A 22,833-nucleotide genomic window follows, 5' to 3' on the forward strand; every position below is an offset into this window, starting at 1 on the left:
AGAAAAAAGAACCAGGAAAGATGTAGCAGAAAGGAGTCAGCATTAAGAGACTGCTTATGAAAAATATTTAAAATGTTCAGAATAGAAAGGAAGATAAAACAGAAAAAAGTTTTAATTGAAAAAAGAAATCAAAATAACCTCAAATCAATGAAGAGAAATACACAGAAGAAGAAAAAATAGAATGATGTTTATAACTTAATATTTTACCACAATGTGTTAAGTAATCTGTCTCCATGAAACATTACACAGCCATGGATAACATCTGTCCAAGCAAAAATATTCTCCTTGGCACCTTCCATCGACATTTCAAGTCTCTGATACCATCTAGTGGTCACCCATATAGTGCTGACTACAGCATGCTCTTTCATTCCTTTTTAGTAGATAACATTGCAAATTTGTGGTTATTGCATACCTTCAAATTGGCTCTGATTTCTGGTTATTCCATCATACCTTTTTTGGAAAGATTTATTCAAAAGGAGTCTACCATTGCATTCCTTTGATGCTGAAAGGGTATGTTCTGCCCAAAGGCAGCCAGTGGATGGCTAACTGGGCATCTGAACCTTGAACTCACAGTGTTCCTGCCCAACACACAAATCAATGCGCCAGGCTCTTAACATCTTCATTAAGATTAAAAATTAAGCTTTTCCCTGACTTTTTTTTTTACTACACTAAGGATGTTAAATGCTTGGGTGTAATTAAACTATTAAAGTAGCAGAGGTACATTATTATTATTTACTATTTTTATACTTTGCAACATTGTAAATACCACTTGTAAAATTGGGAAATTAGGGAAGACTACTTCCATTATGTGTTCCCTAACTTACATCTGAATGCGTTTACTAACAAAAATTATCTTTGTTTTATTGAATAGATGTAATTTCATTGCATAAATACCATATCTAATTACTATACAATTATCAACAGCTTTTTGTGGATATCTGCTGTAAATTAATAAGAAAGCTGGCACTGGTAATACTGTAAAAGTCTGTCCGAAAAGCAACTGGGGGCTTCTCTTTCCCATTTGCTGTCTACTGATCAACTATCTGTGTACAGCACTAAGTTGAATATGACATGTGAACAACCTTAATATGATCCATAAGATCAGGACTAAGGAAACATAAGAGCCCCAGAGACATGTTTCTCTTCCTTCGCACACAATCTGTAGTATTGTATCGTCCTCCCCCCTCCATCCCAGAAGACAAGAGGGGGAACTTGGAGCCTTCTAGTTGTCATTGGCCTTACATTTCCATGAGTCTTAACCAACATAGCCAATGGAGTGGAATGCTGTGAGTTTCATCTGATCTCTACAAAAGAAGAACAGTGCTAGGCATGCTATTAAGTTCAGCCAGTTCTGCTTCTTTAGAGCTCTTTCTTTCAGAGTCCTTTTCAATTCAGCATTGAAAGCAATATACAAACTTTTTGGTTATTTTTGGTTTAGTTATTTTTGGCTACCAACTGTACCTGAACACTTGGGCTATTTGTGTCTCAGTCATTATGGTTCATGATTGCATTTCCACATTTTACCAAGAAGACAGACCAAGGTGGCACTACTTCTTATGCAGCCCAACCTTACATGTGAATGATTGTGATACGCTTTGTGTTTTAAGAGAAATCAAGGGTCACAATTCTAAATTAGTTGTTACTGTACTTTTTTTTTACTGTACTTTTTGAATGTTCTGAAGGCAACAGGGATTTAGACTGTATTGGATGGGATTGCACACCAATGAAACGATAGGCCCACATTTTGGGTGTATTGCTGGATTCAATCCTGACTCTGGATGCTCTAGTTTCTGCAGTTAGTACATTTGGAGAATTAATCTTGCACCAGCTGTGTCCATTCCTTGTCATATCTGAAGTGGCCACGACAATATGTACTTTAGTTACATCACAACTGGATTACTGAAATGTATGTGGGTCTGCCTTTGAAGAGTGTTTGTAAACTTCAACTGATCCAAAGAGCTTCAGTCAGATTGCCAATGGGTGTTGTGCCCAGTGAACGCACAGCTCCTTTTTTCAACAGCTCTACTGGCCACCCGTCTACTACTGGACACAATTTGAAGTGATGGATTTGAACTATAAAGCCCTGTACCACTCAGGTCCAGGCTATTGAAAGGATCATATCTTCCCACTTGAACCTGAATTTTGAGATCTGCAGGGGAGGCATTGCTCTCCATTTTACAGTCTTCATTAATAAGGTTATTGTGAAGGCTTTCTCTTTGTCCATACCTGCATTTTTGAGACCAGGGGAGTTTCAATGGCTCTTTCTTTGTTTTGCTTTCAATGGCAGGTTAGGACCTTTCTTTTCTAGCAAGTCTGGTTTCAAGAACAAAGAGAGTTTTATGATGTTGTCCTGTTTTTAATCAGTTTGAAAGGAAGATTTTAATTGGTTTTTAAGTCTATTGTTTTTTAATAGTATTTTAGCCTTAATTTTGTATAAGTATGTATTTTATAATATTTTGTCCTTTTTTAAAGCTATTTTGAGATCCATCCCAGGAGAAAGGTAGGATTTTAAAAGTGATGGAAGGATGGATAGATGATAAAAAACTTACCATATTTAGTTTATTTCACATTCTACTATAATCCATGTGTTGTTGCTAATTGTCATCATTGACGTCTACCAATGGCAAACCCATTAATGGGAAACCTCCAAGTCATTCTATCCTCAACAATTCAGGTCCTGCAAATTTATGGGCTGCGATTTCCTGTAATACTAACCTCTTCCCTTCCTACTACCTTCTACCTTCCTAGGCAATACTGTCCCCTTCTAATGAGCCACATCTTCTCATGTATGTCATGATATTATGCTGTAAAACAGACAATTTACAATTTTAGAGCAGGTGGGAAGAGGTCCAATATATAATATGTTGTTCCAGGGAAATGAAACATAAATTCTCTTTAACCTTGTCTACACTCTTACCACTTGCAAAGATAACCAGAAGGCCTTTAGTGGTGTGATTTAAATAACTGTGGAAGATGCTGAGTAGTGTACCTTGCATGCGGTTGTCAAAACATCCTCTACTCTGTGTTCTGACTTGAGAGTTAGCAGTAACACTTGGCCATCAGGAAAGCGAACAAGTGATTGGATGTCCCAGATATTTTCTTTTGTAGTACCTTCCGGAGCAGAGCAGTATACATTTAGAAATTCATCAACTTTCTGTTGAGAAGAAAACATACACACATAGAAACACACTTTAATACAATAATAATATCATCTATTAATTGTAACTGAGAAGCTTTCTTTACAAAACAAGATGCACATTCACTAAAAACATGGATCTCAGACTTGCAGGATATACTTTGCCCTTCCAAAATTAATGCCAAGTGCAAAACGCATACGCTTAGGAATAAAGAGCTCTACTCACAAAAAAATTGACCTGAGTACCAAGACTAAAAAGAAAATTACATTCATTCAACACTAAAATCAACTGCTCTTACAGCAAGTTATCTTTATTTCAACAGTATCATCTGGGAAAGGGGGGCATTCTGTTGCTTCTTAACTGTGTAGCAATTGGGAATCAGAAGTCTTATACAGAGAGGTTGCTGTGAATCATTAAATGAGCTTTGATTTCCTGTGACTGTTAAGAAAACCTACTAAAATCAGTCTGAGTTTTGTTATTTATTATTTGGCATTTTTCAAAATATGAGAAAGCTATAAACGAGATCTATTTCATTTTGAATTAATTCAATGGGTTGGTGAAATTTCAGTCGGAAATTTCATCAGCAGAGGGCAGTATTAACTAATACCATTCCTACACAGAAATATAACACTGAACAATAAGGCTATACAGATTTTTCAAACTTTTAAAAATTACCGTAATTTTAAAATAACTGCTTTTGTCAAAATTACCCCATTGCTCCATTTAGGCTCTGACAACCAAAACAATACTATTAATATTTTATAGAACAGGATTTATTTATCGTATCAGGAACAAACCAAAAGTACAATTGTAACATATATATTTTAAAAAACACAAAAGTTTAAAAAGCTTGGCATTATATTAAATGCTATTTGACCAGAAGCTGGCCACTTGGAGTGCATCTGGTGTTGCTATATGAAGGTCCTCCATTGTGTATGTGGCAGGGCTCAGACTGCATTGTAATAGGCTGTCTGTAGTTTGCTCTTCTATAGAATAGGATAAGCCACAGTGAAAAAGAAGAAGAAAATACATCTATAAAATTAAAAGGAAGAAAACCCATCCACACAAACAAATCCCAGCACCTCTTTGAATCCAAGTCAATCCCTTGTGCAATTTATTAAATTAACTATGAAGACTGGCATCCATTCTGAGCATGACAAGAGGAGGCGGATGCCTATTCCTTAAATTCTAAGTTGCTTCTAAGTTGTAACGAAACCATCGGCATTAAGAACGCCTTCACAATATCAGCCTTCCCCAAGTGATTGCTCTTGAGATATGTAGAACTATAACTGCTCACAATTCCCAGTCAGCATGGCCAACTCACTTGGATAATACCAGGCTGAGGAAGACACTGGTGCACATTTTGAAGATATCTGTCCTTCATTCTGTATACTAATTTTACTTTTTTCAGAACAGCCAGAATCAATGTTTGAGTGCAACATAATACGAGGGGTATTTTTTAAGTAAGGTCCATTTTGTTGTAGACACTAGTAGTTCATGCGCATACCACAACGAGCGCATGCGTCATGTACCGGCATGCCTCGGGAACAACTGTGCTCAGTTTCCGCTCTGTAGCTAACCTGTACGGTTCTGTTCTGTGCTTTAAAAATGTTTAAGACTATCAACTCACCTGCCGCATGTGATACCGTTTTTGTTAGCAAGGAACCTGAGCGGTCTTCATCATGGACGTTGTCACGGCCATCTTTGAATTGTCGTACCCACTTACGCACTCTGCTTTCACTCATAACAGTATCACCGTACACTTCATAAATCTGTCGATGGATTTCTGCAGCAGGCAGGTTCCTTGCTGACAAAAACCGTAGCACTGAGCGAACCTCACATGCGGCGCGTGAGTTGATAGTCTTAAACATTTTTAGAGCACAGAACAGAACCGTACAGGTTAGCTACAGAGTGGAAACTGAGCACAGTTGTTCCCGAGGCACGCGCTCGTTGTGGTATGCGCGCGAACTACTAGTGTCTACAACAAAACGGACCTTACTTAAAAAATACCCCTCGTAGATGTCCTGGTCTAACACATTTGCCTTATGTAGCATTCATATCAGTGGTGGCCAATGTTTATCAAATCAGGATGGCAGTGGATTCATACTGGATCTAATTCCAGACTTTAAAAGCACAATCCAAGGTACTGAGCCCAGTTGCTTTAAAGTCTGGAATAAACCCAGTGTGGATTCATCATACCACTAACATGGAAGACACTAGCTGTCACTGACTCACATAGCAACAAATCTTCACTAACTGTTTTTATGCTATGATACAGTAAATAAAACTATTTTCTTGAAAAGTGTTGATGGAAACACACACACATACACAAAACCCCACATAATAATAAAAGGTGTTGGTTGTGCTGAAGAGACGTTGCTACTCATATATCTACATTTTTCCATCTTCATATTTAAGGGGTTGTGTTTTTTCCTCAGCTATGTCTGCCCAGTGAATAATCCCACAATACTTGATTCATTCGTTGCCACACAGAGTTCTGACAACATATTCAGTTTTCCAGAAATTTATGCCAAGACTGTTAAATGTACTGTGCTATGCCACAGCGTTGCTTGAAGAGCAGTAAAGTTATTTCATGATTTTTTTCGCCTTTGTTTGTGACTATTTTGATATAAAACACCACTTTAGAAGACATACATGGGACATTCAATGTGGCTGTGCTTCAGTAAACTCATCAGGATGTTTCTTGTAATGTTTAGTTTTGTTTTTCTTCAAACTTCTTGAATAAAATTGGCTTGTCTCCAGTACCAGTGGTTTTGTGAGCTACGATGAATCATTTTTTGAGTTGCTGGATGAAGCATTAAGCAATTTAGAGAAACCACAGCAAAACTGCAGATGGACCTTTTCAAATGAACACAGACTTGGGTTGCCAGGCGTCCATTATGATATGAGATGCCCTTACTTGATGGTCAAAACCTTGTCTCTTATAGGACTGGCAAGAGCCCCTTATTGTAAGGGATAAACCCTTATTTGAGGGCTGGAATGTGAGCCACTTTAAATAGACGGAATGGGATGCCAAAAATGCAATATTTGGGGATGTGGGCAATTTGAGGAAAGCCTCGGGACTCTTGGTGTACGCCAAACAAAAAATCAAGTATGGATTTTCATGAAGACTAAAAAGTGTGTCTCATGTAATTTATGAATGTGGGCAACACATTACTTTTATAGAAAAATATATGATTAAGCTAACTGAAATCAGTATTTTCATTGGTACTTGAGTAGAATAAAAACTTATTAATGGTTACTTGCTGTCAATGTCACATGTCATGAATTTTGACTGTTCCTTATTGCCGTTTTAAAATTTGGCAACCCTAACATAAACAGAATTCCCAGCCTTATTCATTTAGCAGACACAGGAACTGGAGCTCATACAGCAAAGCATGTTCCACAGGAGGAATAATTTGGCCTCCAAATTCAGGCTCATTAAAAAAAGTTATAGATTCTTTCCATCTATTCTGAAAACCACTGGGCACACAGAATGAAATGCCCAGATAAATATCTAAGAGCACAGGATAAATGCTCCTACACCAAGGGAGGAAATGCACAAAGGTAGTAAAGTTCATCAACATTTCGAAGGTAAGCAAATGTTTGTTCAAATCTGAGATAATACTTTACAATCATATCATTTCAAACTCATTCCTACTCCTCCCATATACAACAATGCACATCTTCATGTATAAATACCAGTCAACAGAATAATTCTATTTAATAATATATAATAATAAACTTTATTTATACCCCGCCACCATCTCCCCCAACAGGGATTCAGGGCGGCTCACATGAGGCCAAGCCCAAGGAACAAATACAATGAAATAAAATACAGTAAAATAACAACCGAAACACAAACAATATCACAGTAAAATACAAAACGTATGAATACAATAAGCAATAAACATAAAAAAGCAGCAAACAAACGTAATGACAGTGAGTGGGCCGCATGTACAATAAAATGGTGAGATAAAAGGAGCAGATTATTTGCAAGGGAGAATTCATAGCGAAACAGGGTAATAGACATGCCTTCATACGGGGGGGGGGGGGTACTCCTAGGACAAAAACGTTGAGGGGAGCAAAGCCAGGTCTTGAGGTTCTTTTTAAAGGTTTCTAAGGTAGGGGCTTTCCTAATCTCTGCGGGCAATGAGTTGGGGAGCCACAGAGAAAAAGGCTCTCTCCCTTGTACCCACAAGGCAAGCCTGAGAAACTGGCAGGGACAAAAGGAGGGACAAAAGATCAAAGAGCTCAGGCTGATTCATGGAGAGAGATATGGTCATGAAGGTAGGTGGGTGCCAAACCGTTTAGGGCTTTATAGGTAAGAACCTGTACCTTGGATTGGGACTGGAAGATGAACGGCAGCCAATGAAGCTCCTTAAACAGGGGGTTGACTGCTCCCTGTAAGTTGCCGCAGTTATTAATCTGGCTGCCGAGCGTTGGACGAGTAGTAATTTCCAGGCTGTCTTCAAGGGTAGCCCCATGTAGAGTACATTGCAGTAGTCCAGTCTAAAGGTAACTAAGGCATGAACCACCATGGTCAAGTCAGACTTCACAAGGTATGGTTGCAGTTGGCGCACGAGTTTTAATCGTGCGAAGGCTCTCCCAGCCACCACCAACACCTGTGCATCAAGCGATATAGCTTTTCTACTCTGAAGACATGGAGAGTCTACAACCACTTTTCTACTCTGAAGACATGGAGAGTCTACAACCACTTTTTTTGAATAGCAGGAGGAAGAGGCAATAAAATAAAGGTTAAACCCTTATGCCAGCTGAACTGCTGGCCTGAAAGTCGGAGGTTCGAATCCACAAGAGGGGGTGAGCTCCTGTCTTTCAGCTCCAGCTTCCCATGTGGGGATATGAGAAAAGCCACCCACAGGCTGGTAAAATATCTGGGTGTCCCCTGGGCAACGTTCTTGCACACTGCCAATTCTCTCACACCAGAATTGCATTTTCTCAAGTTGCTTCTGACACGAAAAAAAATCTGCCCTGATGCTGATGTGAACCAAGGGGAATTTATATAAGTAAGCTCTCTTTTCCAGGGAAATGAGGTATTTCTAGCACCACTTCAGAAAACAAGAGTGAGAAAACATGCCTCTGAATATCAGGGTCTGGGAAATAAGAGCTGGAAGGTGCAGTTGCATTCATTTTCTGCTTAAGGACTCTCCTCAAGCAATCTTTCAGGTACAGTATGAACATAATGTTGGACTACCTAAGTCTTTTGTTCTGGTTCAGCATAACACTTAGGTTTTTCTTAGTTTCTGTCAGTGGACAAGACCATTTGCACTATAGCTCTTATGATGGACAGCAAAACAGGTGTTGTACTCTCAATTGCATCCAACAATACTCTGCAAAGCACCCAATAGTTCATTAGAAATCAATTCAGTGTAACCTAAAGATTAGTTGTTTGAAAGTTGTTACCACAAAGTCACGCTGCATTTGAGCTATCAGTTCACAAGATGTAGCTTAAACCCACTGTATTAACTGAAAAACAATAACATTTCAACAACATCCATGAACCAAGCCACTGTGACAATAACGCACAGGTGCAAGGAATTAAAAAAAAACTACTCTTGGAGGCATTTTCAAAGACTTCTAAAGGAAAAAAAAAACAAATAAGATTCCCCTGTTGTCTTTTTTAATACAATGTTGAACAAATACATCAGTGAAGTTCAAAAAGTTAGACTATCTTACCTCAGTAGAATTACTGGAAATCTGGGGTAGCTGTGTTCCACTAAATCCATGCACGCCAGCTGAGTCAAAAATCTAATTCAAAGAAACACATAGATCAATATGAACAAAACATTTGAAAGACTCACTGTTCTATCTGCAAGAGAGGAGGATAAACAATTATGAGAAGCCACTCTACTGCACAATAACTATTTACATCTAATGTGCATGCAAACATCCTGAGTGTCTATACAAGGAAGACAGAAAGTTACTTTCTTGCATTGGTGATCTTGCTGTGATATTCAACATCTTGGATTCCCCAAATCCTTAAAAGTCACCCCAGGTGATTGTGCGATATCCAGACTGCACAATGCCATCAGAGAACTGTATTGAAATTAAAGAGCTATGTGTGCACACCAGACCTGAACTGGAGAAGGGGGCGGAACTGTGATAACCAAGTAAGACAGCACTATAGTTTCCTTCCTGACTGGCTGCCTAGGCACAATGCTCTTGTAATTGATACTTCCTCTATTAAAACGTTTTAAGGTCCTTTTGGTAAACATTTCTGAGTGCCTTATTTTTTCCCTTTGCCAGGGTCACCGTTAACCTTCCCCTGAGAAAAGGGGGAAGGAACTGTGCCCCATTGGTACATTAGCTCTGATTCCTCTGATTCTTCCTAAGGATTAAGACAATGCTAAGTGCTCTTTTTGTACCAGGCATAAGCAACGAAGGATGAACTGATTTCAGAAGAAGTTTAGCAGGGGAATTGCCCACAATCAAGGCAGCAAAAGGACTGGAGTGGGCACCCACAAGCACAGTCCAAATGAATCAAGCTGTCATGTTCTAAAGACACACTTACAATAGAGATACGATATTTTTACCTTTATTCATATTGCTACCACAATTATTTGCTCATTAGTTTACAGAGAACCACTAAATACCAAGATCAGTTGCACGGCATGAGACCTACATTCATTCTCAATGTTTCTTCTCTTATAGTCAGAGTTTTTCTTTGAAAAATGCAACTCTGGTAGCAGAGTTAATAACAGCAAATAATGACTTTGGAGTCTTCTCCGTTAAGCAAGACACAAAACTTCAGTACCAATGGCTTTTTGATGCAACTTGTGTTCGACAGCTGGAAAACACATATGATTTCCAAGGTTTAAAATACTAAAGGATTTGGAGTAAGCTGCAGAATTAACTTCTCACTCACAGTCATCTGCTTCACCAATGATTGTCAGTAATCTGGGAAACAAACCCTCTAAGTACATTTGAGTGGCAAATTAGCACTCAGCATACTTATTTAATCCCCTCTCTTTGAAATAATTGGTCATACAGTGCTGCACAACCACTATAATGTTTCTCATGTTTCTAAATGGCTGGTATTTTGATAAGGAAACATGTGAAAGACTACTTAGAAATGATAATACAAACTGTTTCATTCTCTGATTGTTCAGTATCTCACTAAATATCTTAAGATACGAAGATGGGTTTGTTGCCCTAACTGATTCCCCATACTTGTGACTTTCTCATGCTTTTGTTAACTGCTTTTTATCATCCAAAAGAGCCACAGGCTACGTTGCTATCCATATTCTCAAGTGTGCAAGCTGCTAAAGATGCATAAAGAGGCCACTTATTTTGAATGAGAATGGAGTAATCCTACCCATGTTTGTATCAGAACCCTAGGACAAAACTTGTCAGATTTGACTTGACAACTCACATATTGTATAACTCACACCTGTAAACCTGTCTACACCTCTTTCCTGAACCTGCTCTGAGAATGGACTGATCAGATCCACGGGGGAAAAGTTCTCAGGTTTAACTTGTTGTTGTTGTTGCTGCTTCTACTGTTAAACACTGTCAAGTTGACTTCAACTTAGCCCCACCTAAAGCCTGAAAGGTGATGTCTGAGGTGAGGGTGGGATTTGGGTCCCCACATGAAAGAGACAGTTTGTGTCAATGGGGAAGAGACTTCCTTGAAGCCTCTTTCCTCTGTCATTGTGATGAGGGGCAGCAGCACTCTGTATTTCAGCATGACCCACCCTGAGGTCAGTTATAGTTTAAGACTTGTTACGTCAGGGCCGGGGAGGAGTTTTTCCTCCTCAAGGATTTTACTCTGGGAAGCGGGGGGGGGGGGGGGGGGTTCGCCTACCCAATACTGTCTCTGTTGGATTGTGAAAATTGGCATTTGGCAGTGTTATTTAAATAATTTGACACTGGCATATTAACATGTTTAAAACAGATCCAGTAAACTCCATGGCACCCCCTTTGTGAGTTACTGGTGGGCCTCTGGAACAGCTTTTCTGGATTCTGTAGCTTGGATTGCTGGGGAGGGGACTCCCCTTGGGGGTAGAATGGGGGTTTCTCACACTGAAAACTCTGTGGTTTGGGTGGGAGCATCCCCAGGATGGCGCAAGAAACCATGATAATTTGGATTACCCTCAGAGATTTATGCTGGTCCAAGGATGGTCTAGGGATAGTCTCAGGATCGACATCTAGCTTTGACTATACCCATCAGGTGGATTTAACTTCTCCTTTTCTTCTGGTTGCAGCAGTTAAATAACTAATAGGTCAAAAACTGGCCCTTTACACCATACTTTGTTTATTTGGTCCCTTATGAACGAGAGGCTTCTAAGTCACCCTGTTTATCAACAGCTCTGCTCAGGTCTTGCAAATTCTGGGTTGTGACCTTCCTGATTGAGTTTATCAACCTGGAATGTTGTCATCCTCTTTCTTACTGTTTTCGACCTTACCAAACAGTATTATCTGTTCTAATGAATCACATTTTTTCATGACATGTCCAAAGTATGACAGCCTCAGTTTAGTTATCTGAGCTTCTAGGGACAGCTCAGGCACTAACTTTGTATATGTTTTCATGCTAAATATTTCTAGAATGCTTTAAGATGTCAGTTATTCAGTACAGAGTCAACACAGGCAGATTCTTTAGTAACCACATATTATACCTGCCAATGAAGTTATTCAGAGATGGAATATTCCTTAAAGAACACTGAGCAGTGGGTTAGGTCTCTTAGACATTTCCTAAAACGAAATCCCATGTACACCTCATAAACAAACTTCTGAAGGTTGCTTGTAGCTAAGGGGGCTTTTAGGTTTAACCCATGCTACAGTAAAACAAATTGGTTGATATTTATTTTTTGCATTCTGCATTTTAGTACATAACATGATTTGGAACTGCAGTATGACTGCTGTATGTAGAAGACCAGTATCTACAATTTCATTTTCCCATGTCAGACAAAAGATGTCCTCTCTAAGCATTTTTGGGGCCTCCAGACAATTCTACAGCATGCTTCTGCCAGAGGTTGACCACATAAAGCTATCATTTCTAGACATTTCCATGATCCTCCAGCATGACTCTATGGATGCATCCACCAGAAGATGTTTTTTCACTATGCAAAACCATGGGTCCACTATAATAATAATAATAATAATAATAATAATAATAATAATAATAATAACTTTATTCTTGTATCCCGCCTCCATCTCCTCAGAGGAACTCGGGGCGGCTTACTCATGGCACAAGGTGCCTAAAAACAGAACATAAAATAAAACACAATATAAAATACAATTGAATGAAACATATATTACTCATGGTTTCACATATCCCAACAAAGTCATTGAATGTATCCTTATATGCCAAAGTTGTTGGGGGTAATGTTTTTATTTGTTTTTTTATTTTTTACAAGTCTTTATTTAATCCCATATATTATTATGAAAGTGGAAATGAAGGTATTTCATCTTTCAATTCCTTTTAAATGAGTTTGAGCTATGAAATTATGAGATATATAATTAACTACATGCTTCTGAATAAGCATTTTAAAGAAGCACAAAACAAACATTTACCTGAATTAATGATAAAATACAAACTGATTAATCAGCACCACTAAACATGTTGCATCAGCATAGAAGGCTATTGTGATATGAATATGAACTACACTTTAACATATTGTGAACATGCCCAACCATCACATGTTATTACAGCACTCTGACTGAAATTAGTATCTTCACACAAAGTGCAATTTCCAAATTGATATAAACTATAGAATGATCTGGACAAGCTAGACCATGCAATAAAAAGGCCTGAAGCTATGAAAAACACACACACAGAGAGAGAGAGAGAGAGATGAAAGCATCCCTCTCTGTGTGTGCTATCACTTGGAAAAGCTTCAGGATTCTATTTATATTTATAATAAAAGGGGTAAAATCAAATAGTGCTTCATTTTTCCACATTTTATTATATTTTAAGTAGTAACAAGAAGCTAACTATCCGTCACTAGTCCCCCTACTCCAATAATAAAGTTTTGTTTTCCTCCTATTGTTTACAGTTTTTTCATATTTCTCCTATTTTCCCTTTATAATTTGTTAAATTAGAGATATGTAAGCACTGCTAAATAGATCATGAAAGTATTTCCAAATGATCTAGATTTGCTTAGAGAACTAGCAACAATTGAAAAACTCACAAACTGTGTTCTTTGGGGCTGTAAAGGAAGCTAATGATGAGGAGCCTAAGCTATTTGCTCAGCTGGGTCATTTCAGCCAAACAAACTAAAGAAATCTCTAACTATTAACTGTTTATCCAGTTTTATCACCCTAGATTGCTGCTACTACAAAGTACTGACGTTGGAACAGTAGATGATTGTACACCCCATGTCTGGGACCCAATCCCTGACATCGTCAATGTATATATCACTATTACTAGCAATTTGATGGATCTTTGGGTAAAAACAGTCCTTTTACTAGCTGACAGATGGTCTTGAAACAACATACACCCAAAATGTTATCAGTACTAAACTAGACAAGATTAGATTAATCCATCATAGTGACATGTCAGGACAAGAGTAGTGATGTATATCTGCCAATGTCACATGCTGAACATGCTTAGCACAGATGTAATTCTTCATCATGTAGGTAGAAAATGGTAATTCCAGAAAAAAATTATTCAAAAGCACATCTTTTAAAATGCAATTTATGACTTACTCTATGTAAAAGTCCCAAGTGATTGTTTTGTGAAGACCAGCACTTTCTTTGCAGAAACCAGCATTTTCTGTGCAGAAATTTTTGAGGAAAATTCCTGTACAGAAAACATGCTTTCTGCAAGGAGAAAAGCTGTAATTTTGGATGTGCAAAATCTTGTTCTATGCAAAATTTTCACTTTGTTGTCTCATACATAAAAAAGCATTTCCTATGAAATATGAACAGCATTTATATTTCTGCATTAAAATATAATTTTCCATGTAGAAACTGGCATTGTGACCTGGATTATGTGATTTTAATTGATGTTCTAATTTTATGTTTTAATTGGGGTGTTTTTAATTTCATTTGTTTATTTATCTATATGTATATCTATATGCGGCATTGTTGCCTTTGTAAGACCTTCCTGAGTCCCCTTTGGTGTGGGAACAGCAGAGTACAAGCGTGGTAAAAAAAAAAAAAATCCTATTTTCTATGCAAACCAACCACATGAAAATTCTATGTAGAACAAATTCCCAATTACAGCTCTTTATTGTCATAAAGGACAACATGTGAAGTTTGCACAGAATAATGTCCCAAAGTGCAAAGACTCTCATAAGTTCAGTATTTTCTCTTTAGCATTTCTCAACACTGAAAAATATGGATGTTGACCATTTCCCAAACATTTTTTTAAAATTCTTTCTGTTCCTAGTGCATAGGGTAAGGAAACAAGCCTCTGTTTGCACTAAACACTCATTCTAGGCAATTTACACCACTTAGTCTTTACATCACTCATAAAATACCAATTTTATTAAATACATGCATCGGATTATATGAGTATGAATTATACAAATCAATTAAGGACTACCTGTGTAATGGATGGTCTTTTCTCTTTTGTTTTTCTTGCAAGAGTGTCCAATCCCTTAAGAGAGGAAAACAGACCCTTCTTGCTCCTTACCCTCTGAGACAAAGATAGAGTACGCTTCCTAAGAGCTGCTTCATCCCTGGAGCAGATCTGAGAGAAGAAGGGAGTAGAAAAGGGGTATGTGGGGAAGAGTAAGATAAGGTGAATAAGAGAGAGATGGCAGGGTTTGATGAGTCACCAACATTTAGCCATATTGTCCTCATTTTATATCTGTCTCAGTTTTAATCTTTACAAGCGACTCTGAATACTAAACTAGGAAAACAGCAGTATATTAATCATGAAGGTAACAGCAACCATATTTTACACTGAACACAAGGTAACCAAAATTTAATTTCCTTAATTTACATTCTAGTTCTTAGCTCAATATGCGATCCAGGGCAGCTCACAATAAAAGATAAAGCAATGTGCTGAACTGTGCTGAAACATATCCAGGACCCTAGTGGATGCTCTTGGTTCTGAAGTTGTCCCTCAATCCCCACCCATTCAAGAAAAATGGCTCCTCAATTTCTGCTCAAAGATCGAACTACTACTTCTCCAAAACAAGCAATCTGTGTGGCTATCTATAGTGTGGCTATCTGTTTGAAGAAATAGGGCAGGCTGTTACTCAACCTTCAAACAAGAAAGAAAAATCAGGCAACAATCCTATGAATGTCTACTGGGAAGTGTGTAAATTTAAGATTAGGCAAGTGGACACAGCACTGCAGTCTAAAATGATTAAGTACACATGAAACTGTGCAAACATAGGCACATGCCATCGCAGCAATGTGAAATGCCTCCTTTCCAAAACCACATAAGCTCTTGTAAAGAATCCAGCAGGGAAAGGAATGGCGTGATTTGGCAGAATCAGAAGTGATATATATTTTGAGCAGAATAAGTCCCAAACTGCAAAGATTCTCATCAGCTCAAGTATTAATTTAACTGGTTTTTATTTGTATGTTGCCTCGGGAGCCCTTGTGGGCTGGAATGTAGAACAGATATACTACAACTAAATAAATAAATATACAAATTCAAAGTGTATGGTAAAATAATGTGTTTTATATAAAGTTAAATTATATCTCATGAATATTGCAACTAGCATTCAGGGCAAAGAAGAAAACGTTTCTTATTTTATTGATTGTTTCTGTTTTTATAAAGTCCCACATGGCATTGAATAAATATGTTTGGTTTTAACTTTCTAAAAGCCACCCGTTTTGAGACCAAAAAGAAAAAGTAAGACTAAAATATTTAAGTTTCTTTTCTTTTCTTTTTCTTTTTGAAAAGGAACTTCCATTTCAAATGTTAATTTTTTTCAATTCGGTTAGCACTTATATTAGATAAAAGAAAGTATTTAAAAACCACATGCAGATCATGAATGATAGTAAACACACACACCCATTTCATCCAGTCAACATTTGTGGTCAATAAAAGCTTCCAAAGGCATGGATACAAGGCAAAAGCAATCAAATATAGCAACACCACAAACATTTTTCACGTCTTTCCAGGATGAAAATACTTTGTAAGTACTCAGTTGTTTCAAAATGGGTTTTCCTCAGTCAGGAAAGCACAACATTTTAGTTCAAAGATTTGTGGAGTTCTAAAACATTATGTTAGCAGATGATCAGGTCTTCTATGGGGTGAGGGATTACATTGTCTGACATCTTCCCAAAAATCAGTTCCTTTATATTATTATGCTTGTATGAACCCCCTTGCAGCTCACCAGTGCATGAAAGGATGAGACTGAGAATATGCCAAGTCTCCCTAGTGCCATCTTTGAAGGTCGACTGGCAGCAGCCAAAAGACTTTTTGGATTTGGTAACTCCCCGCCTTGTAGACTGGCAAGATAGCAACGCATCCTAAAAAGATCCATGTTGAACTTCTCTAGATTCTGCTCCCACTGTTGGATCTGTTTACATATACAAAAGAAACATTAGAAAAAGAAAAATTAATGGAGGATATAGGGAAAGTAAGTCTGAACAGTTGGTCGATCAGTCCATTCTATTCTCAAAACCTTCTATTGAACAGTGTTATCATTTCCAAGAAAAAATGATATAACATCAAAAGAGATTTTGACTGAAGGGTATTAGAAAGTACCACAAAAGTCAAATATGTCTCAAGTTTCTTTTCTCAAGTCTCTACTTATAAAAGATAGGCAAAAAACAAAGTAGCAATCTAAAAGATTCTGGTGTGATTCTCGTAACTCTATAGAGAGATTGCAGTCTAGAATTTTGAAGGGGGGGGTTGGTGTTATCATTACAGTGCACACAATCTTGCTTTTGTTATTGGAAATATTTCAATTTGTGCAGCCTTTAGCACAGTGTTCTAGACCCATAATCTTCTAGGCAAAATGGGAAGAAGGTAAGGGGAGTGATGAATACCTCACTGTAGCAAAGTAGAGTTCTATTCTGCTTGAAAGAAGCTGTTTTGAGGCTGTTATTTGAAGAAAAATCCCACCCTGAATATGATTGCACTAACAAATGAAAGAACAACATCAATGCATTACACATTTGTCGAAATGGATCTTCCCACATTAATTTACCTGTCAATTGCAGGCATCTCCAGATGTCCTGCTATGTACACAGATTGATGGAAACACAAGGCAGAGTTTTTTCAGTGACAATCCCTCAACAGTGGGAATTTCTTCCCATTAGAAGTGAGCCTCACCATCAGGAGCACATTTATTTGTTCTATCACAACTTCATTGTGTCTCAATTTTGTCTAGCTAAGAATCATTTGTTCTAGTTTTGAATGTCATTTTTAATTGTGCTGATATTTTAGAAGTGTAAAATGGTTGGGAAAGTTAGAACAAATATTCCACAAAGATTTAAAAAAAATAATAAATGTGTTGCTAATACAGACAGAGACATCAATTTGGAAAGAAGTTACAGACAGAGACATCAGTTTGGAAGGAAGTTACTTTTTTCAACTGTTTCTCTCTTTCAGGATTCTACCTAAATTCATGATAAGTTTTCATGATAGGTTTTCTCAAACAATATCTTCTCATTTGCAACAGATATATATGAGGATTTTTATTTACTGTCTCAAAAAATTAAAACTCTTGGGAACAGAAGCTTTTCATGGATACATATATGGAAAGTATGTCATTCTTGGATACCTGGTTCTCAATTGCTTTCCTGTTTTTAGGATCACTAACAATCGAGAGTTGCAGTTCAGCCATCTTTTTCATCTTGCTGTCCATGTCAATCTTTTGGATAAGGCTTTTAGTCTGATTTTTCAGCAACCTAACTGTATCTTCTTTCCCAAGTTTCTTTGCAAAGAGGGAAGCAGAAGCTGAATGTATGGCGGTAACCCAGTTTTCAAGGTCAGTCTGGCTTGTAGCCTTTAAAAAAAGAGGTAAAATCAACATTATAAATAAAATGTGAAAATAGAATCTTGCTTGTTCCAAAACCAACATCAGACAAGGATAACTGCGTGCGGTCAGCTTAAGTGGGGTCCCTCTTGCCCTCCCCACTCCACAGCTTCACGGTGCTTGCATGCAACTCTGTGCCTCAAGCTTCAAATAATAAAAGGGTTCTGCTAAAATAATGTTGCCTTGAATAGCTGGCAACTATAATTACTAGTAATGCTTAAGACTTTATCTAAAGAGGAAGAACTTTGTATAAAAGATGAAACTCGTCATGTGATATTTAGATGCAAGGATACAATTATGTAACCTGTCATTAGTTTAATTCGGAAGAACCAAACGAAATGGAAGTTACATTTGAAAGCAACAGTAAGAAGCAAAAGAATGATGGCACATTCACTGCCAATCTAATAGCAGTGAAGAATCATACAGTTTAAAGTGTAGTCCCACAATGAATTAAGGGCCTCCTCAATTCCTGCACTTTTCCAGCACAGGATAATGGTGCAGTTATTTTGAAGCAGTTTTTGGTTACAAAAAAGCTGGCCTCGTTTATATAGACACAGATTTGCTATTGCTTTCAATTGTAACTTCTATTTTGTTTGGTTCTTCTGTGATTTCTGCAGACAATTCCTTGTCCTCCAAACACACTACCACATAGATCATTTATTCCATAGTATAACACAGTTTTAGGATATGAATTTATTATAGCTAACAGACATACTACAATAATATCAAACCAAAGCTTTTCATTAGAGGAAAAATGTGTGCTACTCAAAGTGGTTGTCCCTGGACCAACAAACCATTGGCTGCTAGTCCCTGGTGAGCTTCCAGGAAAAAAAAAAGGACAACTATGGTCAATAGACACAAATACAGTGCCATTCTCAGGCGGGGTAATTGCTGGTTCCCTATGAACCAAAATCAAAACTCTTATTAGATGGAGCACTGAAAACTTGCTTTTTTCCATTCTGAAAACATATCTATAAAATGTCTTAGTCTATTATTATTATTATTATTATTATTATTATTGTTATTGTTATTATTATCTTTATTTATATTCTGTCTTTCTCCCCATGGGGACTCAAGGCAGCTAGCATCTATCCACTCTAAACAGTTTTTAAAAAGCAATGCAAAAGTTTAAAAAACATTAAATAATACCAGTGATGTAAAAACAGAATTAAAATACAGCAAATACGTTAAAATGGCCTGTAAAACCCATACCCCCCCCCATCTCACTCACCCTCCCCAGAGCCTCCCTTTCCCCTTCCCCAAAAGCCTGTTGGCAGAGGAGGATCTTGACCTAATTGCGGATGGCCAAAAGGGATGGGGTCATTCTGGTTTCTCTTGGGAGAGAGTGCCACAGCCTGGGAGCAGCCTCCGAAAAGGCCATTTCCTGTGTTTCCATCAAGAGTGCTTGAATGGGTGATGGGACTGAGAGAAGGCCCTCCCCACTGGATTCTAGATGTCTCCCAGGTTAACAGAAAGAGATGTGGTCCTTCAGATAACCTGAACCAGAGCCATATAAGGGCTTTGTAGGTCAAAACCAGCACTTTGAATTGTGCTCAGAAACATGTTGGCAGCTAGTGGAGCTGTCACAACAGAGCCAGCATTGGCCAACATCGCCAATGCAACTTAAACTGATCATAACCAACATGAGTTATTCTGATTTCTAATGCATCTGTGACAAATCCATCCACCTCCATTCTTTACAGAAATATATCTGAAGGATCAGGCATTCTCTGACCCATTTTTGTATGTCCATGCATATGCCAGGATAACTGAGTTTCATCTAAATCATCTGAATGACAAGATCACTCAAGGTCATTAAATGGTCAGTCTGAATTTTCTGCTCAGGGAGCTACTCAGCTACCAGAAAAATGCCTATGCATGTAAAACATCCTTAATTCATCATAGTGAAGAAGCAGCATCAGCCAAAAAGCTCCACCAGCAAAGCCCAGGGGGTATTCTTCCCTTCCAATGCTACTTTGCTGATACGATCCAGACAGATTTAGCTAGTTAATTCTTTGTTTGTTCATTTCATTTTAAAAGTAACTGTGTATTTGAAGACAATTGAAACAACTGAAGGATGACCTCATCCATGCGTCGAACATGTTACCACAATTGATAAGCAGCATACCATATAATCACATAATAGTCGCGCACCCTTTTTGCGGAAGGCAAAATTAATATTTTGCTCTTTTCCATGTAAAAGTCGCATCCTTAGTTCTCTCAACCAAGTGAGTTAATTAAGGGTGTGACTGCCCTTTTGGCATTTTGGGACTTGATTCAGCTCTCAGTTAAGCCAAGCCCCACAGTGCCAAAAGGGAAAGAGGGCAGGCAGGTGGGGGAGTGAATTCATGCCTTGCAACAAAGCATGACTCCATAGCTTAGAAGAGAGAGACAGGAGAGGAGGCAAATTCACCCACCTGCCTGTCTCTCCCCTTCGAGCTGAGGGTGGAGCCGTGTGGGTGTGTGAGGCTTAATCCATCCATGCAGCTGCACCCTCAAAGAGACTACATATTATGCAGTCAAAAAAGCCCCACAAAGGGGGCTTTTTTCACCACGTTACAGTCACCATTTCAGTACATCAAATGGGTATCTAAAAACACAAATATTATTTAAAATGACTTCTGTATGTATATGAAAATTTGCACTAGTTTAATCAATACAGTTAAAAGTCACTTTATTAAATGTTCTTTAATAAGATTGAAACTTTCTTTTGTATATCCCAGAAAGCTGAACAGTATGCTACCAGCTTGCTGCTGGGGCTTCCATGTTATGCATGGCCTGATGCCTTGGATTCTTAAAGGAAAGGACTTATCTGAGTTTTATGGAATATCCAGAATGAAAGAAACCAAGTCCATGGAATCTAAAATTCTTCCCAAGAGCATTGTTAAATTTTGCTTTTGTGATTTAAACTCAAGTTTGGCAAAACTTGACTTAAACATAAACTAAAAGTGGCATCATAAATACCTGGAATAAGTAGACATCTCCAAAAGAATTGCTGAGACAAAAAACATTCTCCTTTTTAGGGTGTTCAGGACAAGACTGAACTATACTGTCTTCTGCAAACAGAGCATATCTAGGTGAGATGTTCTGCTCCATGGAACTTCTCCCGTAAGTCTCATAAAACAGCAGGGTGCATCCTTTAGAAAAGAAATAAAACGGGGAGTTATGGGGTCCTGGTTTATATCTTTCAACCTTCTCAATCAACCTCTTCCCAGAACACAAGATTAACACATGAACTTAGAGTTGAAAGCAACTTTCCACATTAAGATTAAAAGCTACATCAAGTGTGAGCAAGGCTATTTTTGTCCCATCAAGATTCACAGATGTGTACAAATGACTCTTTAAAGTAGGAGTGGTAATGATGTTGACCTTCTTATGCTCTGTCATTGCAACTACCAGCATGCCAAACCAGCATATTGTTTTTTAATTAAATATTATTGTGATATATAGATACATACATACATATACATACATATAATCTTTGAAATTTAATCATTAAAATACAAGTATTATTTCCCTAGTCCCACCATTCCCAGGCATGAACCATCACCCATGACTTCTAACACTACACCATATGGATCTAGTATCTAACAAAAATCTGTCCTTATTGCTACACTAACAAATCCCTCATTCAGCTATTTCAAAATCTATTTTTGTCCTCTTTCTGAAATATCCAAAGGCAGTCTCCATTTTCTAGAAAACTCTTCTTTGTCCCCGTCCACCCCGCCCCCAATGTCATTGAAGATCTTGATCCTTTATTCTACTAATTTATTTCTCCAATTCTTAATAAGTAGTTCTTTTTTCCCCTTCCAAGATTTTGCTATTGTGATTCTAGCTGCCACAAAACTACATATATTGGCACATTTCTGTATCTTCTTTGCTAATTCCCTCCTGAAACAAACCCAATAAGCACATTTCTGGGTTTTTCTTAATTTTCTTAATAATGATTTTATTTTGTTTGTTTAATCGCCTTTTTCCAGAACTCTTTTACCACCATACAAGTCCATCAAATATGGAAGAAGGTTGAAACCATTTCTTGATTGTCTCTTTAGGCAACTCTAAAGTAGCCATATGAATCAAAAGCCAGAGATAGGGAAAATATGTTTACTTTTCCTCTTGAAGCCACAAAAATGGACCTTGTAGACTTCAAAGATCCTTCAGCGTTTTTTAAAAAGAACAATAAATGTTTGCTGAAATAAAACTAGCCTTCATCAGCCATTTAAAGATGTGCCAAAAGGAAGTCTGACAAAGCTTCACAACTAGTTCACATTTTTGGTGTCACCATCAAAATGTCCCTGGTTCTTATGCTTGTTCATTTGATATCACACAGTGCTTCTTAATCTGATCTTAAAGTTAATGAATCATATGGAGTGAAAGGCCACTTTGCCATTTTTGGGTCATTCATAGGTAAAAGGTTTGATATAGGAAACACTATTATAACAGTTTTGGTACAAAAGAAACACAAAACAACCAGTGTGTGGAGCTGTCATGAATTACTTGAACCTTAGTAATTTTGAGGTGTGAAATACTGAAATATTGAACACCACATAGCAGCAATAAGCCTTTATTTAACAAGAACTAGCTTCCCTCACCACCTTCCATCTCTTCATTCCCCCCCCCCCCACTTTTTTACTTTGCCAACTCGTTTAATTTAATACAATGAAAAATCATGTCATTCATTGTCCTCGCTTAAGAGAGGCTCATGTACCCAACTGATCATCCACTGATTAATGCAAACTCAGAGAAAATCAGAATAGTATAACACAGTGATGGGTTTGACAACT

General features: G+C 37.7%; 1 protein-coding gene across 1 annotated transcript in view; it reads right to left on the reverse strand.

Annotated features, from left to right (window-relative positions):
• TIAM2 (TIAM Rac1 associated GEF 2) overlaps positions 1-22,833 on the reverse strand; it is a 96,782-nt gene that overhangs the window by 60,841 nt on the left and 13,108 nt on the right. The window contains exons 4-9 of the mRNA XM_067465909.1: positions 21,014-21,186; positions 17,795-18,019; positions 16,400-16,585; positions 14,647-14,793; positions 8,835-8,906; positions 2,990-3,154 (exon numbers count right to left, since the gene is read on the reverse strand). Of these exons, the coding sequence (XP_067322010.1) occupies positions 2,990-3,154; positions 8,835-8,906; positions 14,647-14,793; positions 16,400-16,585; positions 17,795-18,019; positions 21,014-21,186 (968 nt within the window). The remainder of the gene's footprint in view (positions 1-2,989; positions 3,155-8,834; positions 8,907-14,646; positions 14,794-16,399; positions 16,586-17,794; positions 18,020-21,013; positions 21,187-22,833) is intronic.

This window comes from Anolis sagrei, chromosome 1 (assembly GCF_037176765.1).
Source record: "Anolis sagrei isolate rAnoSag1 chromosome 1, rAnoSag1.mat, whole genome shotgun sequence".
Lineage (NCBI taxonomy): Eukaryota > Metazoa > Chordata > Lepidosauria > Squamata > Dactyloidae > Anolis > Anolis sagrei.